This window comes from Nansenia antarctica (genome assembly GCF_963989245.1).
Source record: "Nansenia antarctica genome assembly, chromosome: 5".
Classification (NCBI taxonomy): domain Eukaryota; kingdom Metazoa; phylum Chordata; class Actinopteri; order Argentiniformes; family Microstomatidae; genus Nansenia; species Nansenia antarctica.
In genome coordinates this window covers 59948963-59962026 of record NC_137690.1, presented here as the reverse complement: position 1 = coordinate 59962026, position 13064 = coordinate 59948963, and the positions used below count along the sequence as shown (strand labels likewise).

At 41.7% G+C, this 13064-nt stretch overlaps 1 protein-coding gene across 3 annotated transcripts; it reads right to left on the bottom strand.

Annotated features, from left to right (window-relative positions):
* Positions 1 to 4497: 4497 nt before the first annotated feature.
* Positions 4498 to 8268, bottom strand: LOC308158665 (chromobox protein homolog 3-like). Of its 3 annotated transcripts, none has more exons than XM_080532350.1 (5): positions 8137 to 8268; positions 7017 to 7183; positions 6747 to 6915; positions 6246 to 6340; positions 4498 to 5061 (listed from the first exon to the last, which is right to left on the bottom strand). In XM_080532350.1, the coding sequence occupies exons 2-5, from the start codon at positions 7181 to 7183 to the stop codon at positions 4935 to 4937; spliced, it is 558 nt and encodes a 185-aa protein (XP_080388476.1). In that variant the 5' UTR covers positions 8137 to 8268; the 3' UTR covers positions 4498 to 4934. The 3 variants fall into 3 exon arrangements, with proteins under 3 accessions (XP_080388476.1, XP_080388477.1, XP_080388478.1); XM_080532351.1 differs by having other exon boundaries at positions 7017 to 7159; XM_080532352.1 differs by lacking the exon at positions 8137 to 8268 and adding an exon at positions 7889 to 7935 and having other exon boundaries at positions 7017 to 7159.
* Between the last annotated feature and the right edge of the window lie 4796 nt (positions 8269 to 13064).

Below are 13064 nucleotides of genomic sequence, written 5' to 3'. Positions count from 1 at the left end.
TCCTTGACCCTCACCAATCTGGCTTTAAGGCTGGGCACTCTACTGACACTGCTCTCCTTGGTGTCACGGAGGCCCTCCACTCTGCTCAAGCTTCCTCCCTCTCCTCTGTTCTCACTCTCCTGGACCTGTCGGCTGCTTTCGACACAGTAAACCACCCAATCCTTTTCTCCACCCTCTCAGAACTGGGCATCTCTGGCTCTGCACTCTCCTGGATTGCATCCTACCTGGCTGGTCGCTCTTACCAGGTGATGTGGAGAGGATTGCTGTCCTCCAAACGAGCCCTCACCACTGGGGACCCCAGGGCTTCGTCCTAGGGCTCGGTTTCTCTTACCACTGCTATGCAGACGACACTCAACTCTTTCTGTTCTTTCCCCCTTCTGACTCACAGGTGGCAACATGTGTCTGCATTTCTGCTTGGATGTCAGTCCACTACCTGAAGCTCAACCTTAACAGGACTGAGCTACTCTTCCTCCCTGGAAAAGCCTGCCCTCTCCAAGACTTCTACATCACAGTAGAGAACTGTACAGTGACCTTCTCCCAGACAGCCAAGAACCTTGGGGTGATCCTCTACAACCACTTATCCTGTGCAGCGAACATCACAGCGACAGCACACGACTGCAGATTCTCCCTCGACAACATCAGAAGGATACATCCATTTCTCACCAGAGAAGCAACTCAACTCTTGGTCCAGACACTGGTCATCTCCCGCCTTGACTACTGCAACGCACTCTTCGCCGGGCTCCCCGCCTCCTCCATCAGACCTCTGCAGCTCATCCAGAATGCTGCCGCCCATCTGGCATTCAACCTCCCCAAATTCTCTCATGTTACCTTTCTCCTTCGCACCCTTCACTCAATCCCAGTACCAGCTTGCATCAGATTCAAGACTCTGGTGCTCGTTTACCGGGCGGAAGGGAACTGCCCCCTCCTACATGCAAGCCGCCAAATACCTGCCCGTTCACTCCGCTCTTCCAGCTCTGCTGGCCAACTGGCACCACCACCTCTACAGGGATGCAGCAGTCGCGCTACCCGGTCACAACTTTTCACTGTCCTGGCTGGTGGAACGAGCAGTTACTCCCTGTCTTCTGCCGTAAACTGAAGACCCATCTCTTCTGGATACACCTTAAGTGTCCCTCCTGAAACCTCCCCGTGATGGTTATAAATCTGTTATAAAATAAAATATGATGATCACATAATACAAAGCTTTCCAGGATTCTAGAAACATCATTTTACAAGACTTGATTATTAATTAAGAACTTGATTAACTTGATTAAGAACTTGATTAAGAACACTGTTATTGCAATATGTTTCTGTTATGTCACTGTGGCACTGTGTCCTCCTTATCACTCAAGATCAGATTATCTTTGATTGTCTGAAAGTTGCCAATTAATTGGATTCCAAGCAATGCTTTGTCAGCTGAGCAGAGTGCAGAGTGAGAAACCTGATCAATAGAGTATGATGATCTGGACCCCATCTCAGACAGACACTTTTATCCAGAGGACTTACTGTAAGTACATGTACCAAGTATGTGAAACCACTACTTCACAATCATTGCAAGTAAGTATAGGTGCTACTAGCAGCCACAGTGCTAGAGAAGTATGCCACACACACACACACACACACACACACACACACACACACACACACACACACACACACACACACACACCGATTCTTCCTCCCTCAGTCAGTCAGTGTCTAAACTGTATGACAAGCATGCCCTAACATCATTGGGATATTTCATTACTTAGGGTAACACTTCTTTCTTCCACACAATTGAAATAGTTGAATTACTTCCTGTGGGTTTAACCCTTAAAGTACTGGTGGTTGGCTGCTAAGCTTGTCACTGTATTGTAAATATAGGAGTTTGATAGTTCTGTCGGAGATGTTTGTGATGAAACCGAACAGGATATAGCAATGAAATGCAACCAGAGGCTTTGCATTAGAGGCTGACATCTTCTGTTATGTGTGAAAATTAGCTGATGAACTTAAATAAGCTTCTCTCATTGCTCTCTTTCTCAACTCCCTCCCTTCTCTGTCGTTCTCAATCTTTTGACAGCAGTTCTGTCACGAAGGCAAAGTCAATAGCTCAGTAAAGTGGGTAGAGTTAGAGGTTAGGTGATTTCGCAATATAATATTGTAGGTGAGATTCGTCTCTTTTCAGCAGTAGGCCTATCATTAGATCCATTCTTTATTATTAGGATTTAAAAGCTATCGAAGTAAAAAAGTTAAAAGCTATCGAAATTCATGTATTGTTTTTTAAGCTAATTCAATTATACCACGGTTCGATGAAAACAAGCATTGGATTGGCCGAGAGGTGTTCACGTTATTTAATAGAGCTTGCGCCTCTTGCGATAATATCATGGTTAAATCACCTATACTTTTGGGATCTAGCCTATATTTTTCAGCGCAGCGCAGAAACCACCACAATCTATCTATATAAGTAGGCTACTTTTTTTTTTACTTGTCACAAACTTCGGATTTGTCACAAACTTCGGATTTGTTGTGGAAACGTTAAAGTAATAATGGTATTGAGGCCGTGATTTATGAATACAGTGAATACATACACAGTTAATTGTTTCCAAACTTGTTTGTTGTGATTTTGCACAAGACTTTGCCTGGGGCTGTTATTGAGGTAACCCCCTGTCATGAGGGGTTGTTGCTGTGGAAACATCCCTATTGCCAGGGAATGTTGCTATAAAAAACACTCTGAAGAGTATGACGGGTCCAAAGTCCATCTCCAAATGTTCTAATTCCAGTCATGGGACCACTCTCCTCGGAGCGGCAACAATAACTATGCCAGCTGGCTAACATGGATGTAGCCCTGAGTGTCATGACAACAGTTACCCAATGTACTCATCCCTAATCCTGACCTAAAGCATTACGTCGGATACCATACAATGCTGACCTTAGATTGACATCCAATATCAACTTCATTCTACTCCATCCAAACTCGGATCCAGGAAAGGCTAATACGCCTGGGCTCTCTGGTATCCTACAGATTAATACATTCTGATCTATTAAATTGTGAAATGTGTCCTGTGTATAATATAAACCCCTAAAAAAAAAGTTCGGAAACGCTTTTTGTTGTTGATTATTCTTCCCCTTTAATAATACCAATTGGTATTGTATTTTATATCATTGGAAAGCCTGATTAGTCACCTTTACAACGAGGTACAACTTGTAAGGATCATGCATTCGTGGAATGAGCAACACAGCTAAACGTGTGGGTAGCGCCCCAAAAATATTTGCCAAAATCCCCTATATTCTTCTGTTGGTATTCACTCTCGTTTTGAGTTGCTTGGTGGATTGGATGATTGCACTCTCCCACAGTAATAAGGAAAAAACAACACATATTGGCCATTTTTACACTTTATTAATTGTACATTGTCAGGGACCTCAGTGGTGTGTGGAAGATCCATATGCAGTCACAACAGCTTGGCACCTCCTCCTCATGCTGGTCACCAGCCTGGTCACACACTGCTGTGGGACGGCATCCCATACCTCAACTATAGGATTTGCCGCAAGTCAGCCAACATGGTTGCATTGGTCACTCTGGCACGTACAGCACGCCCAAGCTGACCCCACAAGTGTTCAATTGGGTTGAGGTCTGGACTCACGGCAGGCCATTCCACCCTCTCCACTCCCAAATACTGGAGGTGCTCTGTGATGATCCTGGCTCTGTGGGGGCGAGCGTTGTCATCATGGAGGATGGAGTTAGGTCCCAGATTCTGGAGATATGGGATCGCCACTGTCAATTAGGTGCCAGTCACACACCTGTGACTGACATACACCTGCCAGCACTTGAAGCTCAAAACGAGAGTGAATACCAACAGAAGAGGGGATTTGCAGGGGATTTTGGCAAAACATTTTGGGCCGCTACCCACACGTTTAGCTGTGTTACTCATTCCACGAATGTATGATCCTTACAAGTTGTACCTCATTATAAAGGTGACCAATCAGGCTTTCCAATGATATAAAATACAATTGGTATTATTAAAGGGGAGGAATAATCAACAAGAAAAGCATTTCCGAACTTTTTTTGAGAGAGAGAGAGAGAGAGAACTAGCCGAGAGGATGTTGAAGTAAAATCTGGGGTCAGTCATCAACATGGGAGATGCATATAAAACAAATGTCAAGCCAAATAGTGACCCTTTCCTTTGATGGTAAAATACCGTAAAATCAAAAGGTGACATTCCGTACTTTTGCTAAAACCTAAATTGCTAGAGTAGGCCATGATCAGACCAAAATGTACTTTTTAGACGAACTTTCCAAAGACAAACAGAGGGCACTTTATTATGTCATGCTCCTTTCCTGACATGGGACTCCTGAGCCAACAGGTAATCGACTTGTTGACTGTTGGCACTGATCAGCAGAAAGCCTTCCTTCATATGAAAGGTGGCAAAAGAAGCGTTGCAGTATGTAGTCACCAATGTAACGAGAGGTCAGGGTCCATGTCACTTTCATAGTGAAAACACACAAGAGACCAGACAGAGAGGGTAAAATGAAGCATATAAACCTTTATTGAACAGCTCAGAAAGAAAAACATATTGTACAAAGTGAATATACAGCAAAAGACATGCTGTTCAAGTGGAGATTCAATGTCAGAAAAGTAAATTAAAAAGACATTAAGCAAAAAAATTGACCAAATCCATTAGTAAAATAAACTGCAGACCCAGTTACTGCATGAAGAGTATACCTGACATTTTGTCATCATTCACCCCAACCCTCCTAATCTATCCCTTTTCCAAAACAGCCATCACATCCTACCACTAAAATATATACAAAAAGCACAGCCTTCCTCCTGACTGCTCTGCACTAACACTAGGATTAAAGATATGTAAATAACATGGGGGGGGCGGTGGGAAGAGACGCACTGAAAACAGTCCTTATACGAGAACAGTCCGGAGGCAGGAACAGGGCCACGGGGACATTTGCTACTGTGACTCATCCTCAGGACAGGAGTGCCAGGTGAGCCTCTCCTCATAAAAGGAGATGACCACCTGAGGACAGCGAGTGTTTGCTTCACGGGCCGGAACCAGATCAGCCTCGTCTGAGCTCTTCCTGTAGAGCAGAGGGAGAAAAAGAATAGCTCAGGACTCATACTAATTATAGACCTTTAGTAGCAAGTTTGATAAACTTCCATCATGTCAGTCATGCTCTCATTTCCATGGCAACCCAAAGCTTACAAACTAGCAAGGACCGAAGCGTATTTATTTAAGACATTTCTGAAAATGTCCCTAATAAAAAGGCAGATTCACATAAGTGTAAACAAAAGTTGGAAGTGCATTATGACAAGTACGGTAGTAAGGAGGACTTCAAAAGGCAGGGAAATCTGCGCTCTGTGTCTAATGTTATCTATCTGACGTTACATGTTTTGTGCATGATAGTGGTGCATTTTAACATTTCATGTCGCATTTCCCCCCTTTGATGGCATATGACGCTATTGCACTTATTAAACTAAAACTGCGCTCCGTGTCTACTAACGTTATCTACCTAATGTTACATATCTTACGGCTGATTTGGGCATGATAGTCATGCATTTTGACATATTTCCATGTCGTATTTCCCCCCTTTGATGGCATATGACACCCGAATTTAACTAAAGCCACAAAGTTGTTGCACGGTTGTCCTATATCAGTGTAGACTGGCACGGTAGGAGCACAGTTGATAGCCTACAGAGCACTGTTATTCTGTCATGGTCTGATAATGAAGCAATGTTCTTTGTTATTTGATGACTTGATTTGACGTGTTTGATCGATTGATAGTGTAAAACTTAAATTGTGAATGAATCACTAACGTCAATGTTTTTCTATGACACTACTGATGACCCATCAGGGTCTTGAAGGGTTGTCCCATCTATTTTCATTGGGAAAGATTTCAACCACTACCTACGCCTTGTGGCTCTGTTCAGAGGCCTTGGCACCAAAGTGAGCAGCACTCCAAAACGAGCCGTAGGGAAGGGAATCGGGAATGGGCCTTAAAAGCCGTCCTAAAACCCCCCTAGCAGCCATAACTCTCCCCCTAGCCAGCCGGGGTTCGAACTAACGATCTGCCGACCTTGCGATCATTAGACGTAATCTAATAACTGTTAATCATGAACACCCCCAATTTCAAGTATTGCCATGTAGAGTTGGGTTCCAAACAAAGTTGGGTTTCAAAGCGACTACAAAAAGCAATACGAGTGAATGTGTGATTTGAGTGGGGACAACAAGTACAAGGTCGGCATTTGTGCATGTGAGACTCACCATTTCATTAAGAACATCAGTTCACCACTGCTGTCCGTTGCGCCGATGATCCTCTCTGGGTCCAGGTTCCTGGCAAAGCCCCGTGGCTTTTCAATCTGAAACAGACAACACAATAAATAAATGACCATTTACCACAACACAGATCAGCTCTCTGGGAACCTGCATACTTTACCTTTTTATGTGAACTGTAAGTAGGCTACACCAGGTCACATGAACCAGCAATGGCTCATAACGCAGGATCCCCATCTCCCGTTTGTGTAGCAGGACACTAGACTGTTGCAGGGCCTTACACCCAATTAATGTAACCCCCCCCCCCCCCCCCCGGTCTCAGGGTGGACACCGAGACCCCATTTAAACCTTGCATTAAAACATTGTGTATCCAGATACTGTCCATATTGTGATTGTGTCTACATGAAAGGACAGGTGTAAATGGAAAAGGCTATCTAAGTGGGTACAATCATTGCATGCACATACACTTGATAACCACAGCTGCACACCCACCGTATCCTTCTTCTTCTTAGCCTTGTTTTCCTCGGTCTCTGGCTCCTCAGTGGAGGACTTCCTTTTGTTGGAATCAGGCTTCTCCACTACATTCTTCTGCGATTCAAGGAACGCCGAAATCAGCTCCGGACAGTCAAGGTTCTCCTCCGGCTCCCATGTGTTATCAGTCCTGAAATATAAAAAAAAATAAATGATCACCAAGCCAATAATTCACATTTAATTCTACAAACATAGCCCCATACCAGGGAAGCACTTCCAGGTTGTACTCACTCTGTAAAACCTTTCCATTTTAGAAAGAATTCCACCTTCCCGTTGACAATGCGCTGATCCATCACCTTCTCGACAACAAACTCCTCTGGTGGCTCCTGGGTCTCCTTCTTCCCCTTTCCATTCACCTTCTTACCCATGGTAGGCTGCAAAGCAAGAGGAGATTTCATCTTTTGAAAGAGATGAGTGATTTTAAAAGCTTGATGTGATCCATCAAATGCTCAAAGGCTATCCTGGTCATCAATAAAACCGTTACATTTTTCATGTGAAACTTTGGTGACAGCCTATAAAGCCTAGCTAACATTAGGTATGTCCTAGGTGGAAAGTTTACACTGCCTAATAATACCTCCACCCGAAACATTGTGTAGATAAGACCCATCGTTATCGTTTCATTCGTTTGTTTTGGTCAACTTTATTTTACTGGCCGTTTGTTGCTAAGCAACGATCGTGGATAATTAACTATGGTTTCCCTCGCAAACGCCGCAGATTCATTGCGAATCGGTGCATCATCTGGGTGATGAGCTCGAGGCCTCATACTTTTCTATCTGGTATTCTTATTGCACGGTGACGAACAATGCTATCAATCTAATTAACTCGCAGAACAACTTGTATACTACTGCAATTTTAAATAGTACAATGTTTGCGTAACATTTGATATGGCAACGTTTAGTCGTATCGTGTTGAGTGCATTGTTCTCACTGATCTGGTAGCTAACCAGCAAGCCAAACGTTGTCTCACTCTAATCTAAAACACGATAGCTTCATTAGCTTGCTAGCTAGCCAACAATGAATGGCCGGTCGACTTTGTGGATATGAAAAGTCCCGCTAATATCGTTACGTTGAAAGTTTCACCAAATCAACTAGCTAGTCACCTACACAATTGAGTGCATAGAAAACATTACATTCCAAAACGACTCAATTCATTGCAAAAAACAACCGCGGTTTAAGCAGCTAGTTAGCCAGAATAGCGAGAGGGTTGCATAATGGCCTACCTAGCCAAGCTATGGGTGGCTAGCGACACCGTGTGCAAAAGCAAACAGCTAGCTACTAGCTAACAAAGACGAAAGAATAAACATCAGCAACTAAATCGAAAACATTTGGAAGTTGCATTTCAAGGGACCCACCTTATAAAATCGGTTGCAGGAGGCAGATACAAGCTTGGTGTCCAGATGTAGAGGAAGAGATGACTTCTCTGCCGCGTGTAATGCTGTATATATGCTGCTGCGTGCGCGCCAAAACGGGGAACCCCTCCTCCCTCTTCCTCTTGTTTTTTAATAGATTCTACGGGTGCCGACGAGGTACAAACGCTCCATGATGTTGTTCTTCGTTCCTGCAGCTGGATCATAGACGCGTTTGTCTTTATATATGAGCTGGATACCTCGTAGTTGGGAAATCAGATTGACCTCACCACAACATCTAATGTTCTAGCCGGATAGAACTATTATTTCCTCTATATATATATATATATATATATATATATATATATATATATATACATATATATATATATATATATACATACATATATATATACATACATTTTCATGTAAATATATATATACAGTACAGGCCAAAAGTTTGGACACACCTTCTCATTCAATGCGTTTCCTTTATTTTCATGACTATTTGGTACATTGTAGATTCTCACTGAAGGCATCAAAACTATGAATGAACACATAGGAATTATGTATTTAACAATAAAGTGTGAAATAACTCTAAATATGTCTTATATTTTAGATTCCTCAATATAATAGCAAAGGGTGGCAAAGGGTGGCTACTTTGAGGAATCTAAAATATAAGACATATTTAGAGTTATTTCACACTTTTTTGTTAAGTACATCATTCCACATGTGTTCATTCATAGTTTTGATGCCTTCAGTGAGAATCTACAATGTAAATAGTCATGAAAATAAAGGAAACACATTGAATGAGAAGGTGTGTCCAAACTTTTGGCCTGTACTGTATATCAAATAGACTGAAGCTCAGCTTCTACCCTAGGGCCATTCAGGCCCTGAACACAGCAAAGACCTAGGTTCTAGGCCCTGGACAATCTAGACAACTTGATGGCAGCTACTAGATTGTAAACATAAGTGCAATATTGAAATATAACTGTGAACATTTCAAACCTGCTAACTGCGACACTTTAAATGAATGTGCAACAATACTATGTGCAATAGGACAACCCTTGCGTACATAAGGTTCAGATATAGGAAAAGTTAGGATCTTTATAGCATAGCATAGAGTACAGCACAGTGTTTTATTGATTGTATAGTATAGTAGTATAGTATAGTAGATAGTGTACATAGCCTTTATTTATGTAAACCAGCTCTTTCCCCTTTTTTATTTTACCCTTGGCCCTCTTGTTTTTAGTCTTTTTCCAAGCACCAGGGGAGCCCCCCCAACTAAATTTCGTTGTATGGTACCTGTACTGTATTAATGACAATAAAGACCATTAATTCATTCATTCATATTGTTATTAACAAACAATGGAGTAAAACAAGTGTATATGATCGGTTCTGAAGGGGTAAGACAGTTGAATTAGATCATGGCATTGTACATTATATTTAAGAATAATAATACAGTGCCCTCTGTAGAAATTGTTTTTTTTCTTCTTTTGGCGATATAGTCCAAAAGCGTTTATTTGACATCAAACAATTACTATTAGGTTAAAGTGGAGATTCTCAGCTAGAAGATATTGTACACAGTATGTATTTACAATCACCATTTAAACATGACAACACTAGTATTAATACCCCCTATTTCAGGGCATCAAAAGTAATGGGACATTGGCTTGACAGGTGTTTCTGGTTAGGCAAATGTGTTGTGTCAAATAATGTGTGCAGGCATAACAGAACTGTCAATGTTGCCTTTGGAGTCTGCTATCGGTGTGTCAACACGAGGACCAAAGAGATGTCAATGAAAGTCATGGGGAAGCCACTATTAGGCTGAAATATCAGAATAGCCAACATCTTTGTCTTACCAAAAACAACAGTTTGGTAAATAATTAAAAAGACAGACAACATTGGTGAGCTCAGCAGTTGCAAACAGCTTGGTAGGCCAAGGAAGACTTCTACAGTGGATGAATGCTCACCATAATTTAGAAAACCCCTAAAACAACTGTCCAGCAGATTAGGAACATTCTCCAGGAAGTAGGCGTGAATGTGTCAGAGACAACCATCTACAGACACCAGCCGAACTACAGAGGCTTCACTGCCAGGGGTGCAAACCGGTGATGGCCCAAAAAGGTGAAAACAAAGAAAATGATCAATGCACGGCTAACCTTTTTTTTGGCGGGGGGCAGCGCTAATGGTGGTCTATGATGCGCATGTAAATAGCAGCAGCCCTGACTTTAACACCCGCATAATTACTTTGAAAACAGTTTACTGTGACTGTGTTCTCCACGCTGTCTGGAATTGTACCTAGCTGGCTGAAGCTAAAAGTTATTTCAACAGCGGTGGAGTTTAGCAGACAGGAAGATTTGTTAGCTCGCTCATCATGTGACTTGGATGAGACTTAGACCCCCCCCCCAAAAAAATATATTTAGCAGATCTACACAATTCACATGGATGACCTATTTTGAGGTAAAAACGGCTAATTTAGCAGAAAGGTGACAAGTTTGCACCCCTGCACTGCAGGCTGCAGAGAGCTCTGTGTCACATTGATATACAAATTCCAGATTGTCCCTTTAAAGTGAAATAATATGTCACACAGACTGTGAAATGTCAGCAAAATGTGTTTATGTTTGTGGATGTAAACCAACATTTGTGCAACCAAAAAGCTTGTGGGGCAGATAAATCATCTCTGTGGATGTGTGCAGTTCTGTGGTCCTCTAGGGTTCTCTTGCTTTTTCATTATCTGCCTCTGCCAAAAGTGTTCATGCTTGTATGTTGGGGTGCTAAGGCAGTAGGCTACATTTCCTTACAAACTAGTCATTACAATAGTTAGGCTAATTAGCCGATGACAAGCAACACTAATAACAAGTGGAGGTCTGACCAATTGTGACCAAACTCAGTGAGCTCTCCCATATAGAGGTAAGAAACAAAGGGAGGATGCATGTATTTGAACAGGGCCCTGAAGTGGAAGAGTCGACAGCAAACACTGGACCCCCATAGCATTTGAGAACAAAAACAGAGGCATATAAGTTTTTACTTTTATTTGAACCATGTCACCAATAACATCATTAGTGCTCTCAGAAAAACAAGTTTCATACTCAGTTTTCAGCATCCTTTTTCAAAATAACACAATCAATCTCAGCTGAGCAAAGAAAGAATATACATGGTCAAACCCAAAAATTAAATAAGAAATTGTAAAAAAGAAACAAAACATTAAAAAGGAAAATAACTCAGGACTCATGTACTCTTACACACATAAAACCTTTGTGTGCATGCAAGTGCACACAACACACACACACACACACACACACACACACGTTCACACAGAGTCACATACAAACTAAAAGTGCCTAACAAAAAAGAAAACAAGAAAAGAAAAAAGCAACTGTTCAATGTATCATAGAAGGGCGTCCCAAGGTGTTTATTCAAAGAAAACAACAACTGCATAGATCTTTCATCCATTCCAAAGTTATTCTTTAACTCCAACTGACTTTCTATTAGAACTCTGTATAACTGTTTTGTCTATTTTTTCCACAATACATCTTCTCCAATCTCTCATTGAGCAAATCAGAAATAATACATACATACATTGATACACACAAGCATTCCATATTTTCTAACAGAAAAAGTGGTGGGTGACCATTATTTCACTGAGAGGTGGTTGGGTCCATGTTGGCCACACCCACATTGACCAACAGAGAAGCATTTGCAGCAACTTGAGTGGCCTCGTTTCCCCCATGCAACGAAAGAAATGCATCTCCCCAAACTGCCAAACCATCCAAACAAATGAGTTGTGAGGTAGAATGAAAGCCATCTGACTCAAAACCCTGAAACTGTTTAAAAATAGGAGAAGTATGTTGAAAATGAAACAAATAAATCATTTTGAATGAGTTTTTTTTTTTTACATATAGCAATATGTACATCAGTTTCACTGATACGCATAACTATTAACATATTTTGGGAAATTAAATTAAGGCCTTTTGAATAGTATCATTGACATACACTGGGAATACAAATATTTTTGAGTAATTATTTTAATGTAATACCTCAGAATTAGGGACTAAGAGAGAACAAAGTATTTAGAACCATCAGAGGGTTAAACATTGAGTCAATAGTCAACACAAACTTCTGATACTGCCATAAGTCAACAATTGAGTTTTAAAAGATAGGAACAGCAATATGACGAGGTGCAGGATCACAGCATTAAAACGTTGGGTTGGGCGGTACTACATTTTTGACACCGTTAAACCGTCCCAAAATTTCGCTGCGCCATACGGTATTACCGCAGGATTCAAAATCACATTGTAGGGCTTTGAGGGAGTCGCCAACTTCAGATGATGAATTTGTGACAGCGGCTGGTTAAAGGTGGACCAAAGCCCTCGCTCTGGCAATTTGGTGTGAGCTTGTTTTCTCAGCCACTTTTTGCTGTGTGTTCGAGAACTAACCAATGCCTGTTGCGCTTGTTGTTCATGAAGCGGATGTTACACAGAGCCCTGATATCATACCTGGGGGAATGTTCATAAATTCCAGTAAAACACAGGCTTCGCTTATCCCGTCCAAATGTGCCACACAGACGTCGGGGGGGAATTTATAAATTAGAGGTCACCAAATAATACTAGTCCCGTGCGAATAGGGCTTATGGCGGGACAAATTTGACAATTTTGTCTATGTATGGGAAACACTCACTCCAGTACAAAGCACAGTGCGCAGAATGTGATTACGGCAGACGAGTGCTGTGAATTGCGTATCCTTCTCCTGAGGAGTTTGACAGCATATTTGTTTGACAAATGACATTGTTTACAAAAAAAAGATTCTGTCATCACTTCCATAGCGTCTTCAACCACACAATAGAGTGTTTGCTGGACAAACACTCTATTTTCAAATACCGCGGTATACAGTATTACCGCCCAACCCTATTACAACGTGATAGCTGTGTGACA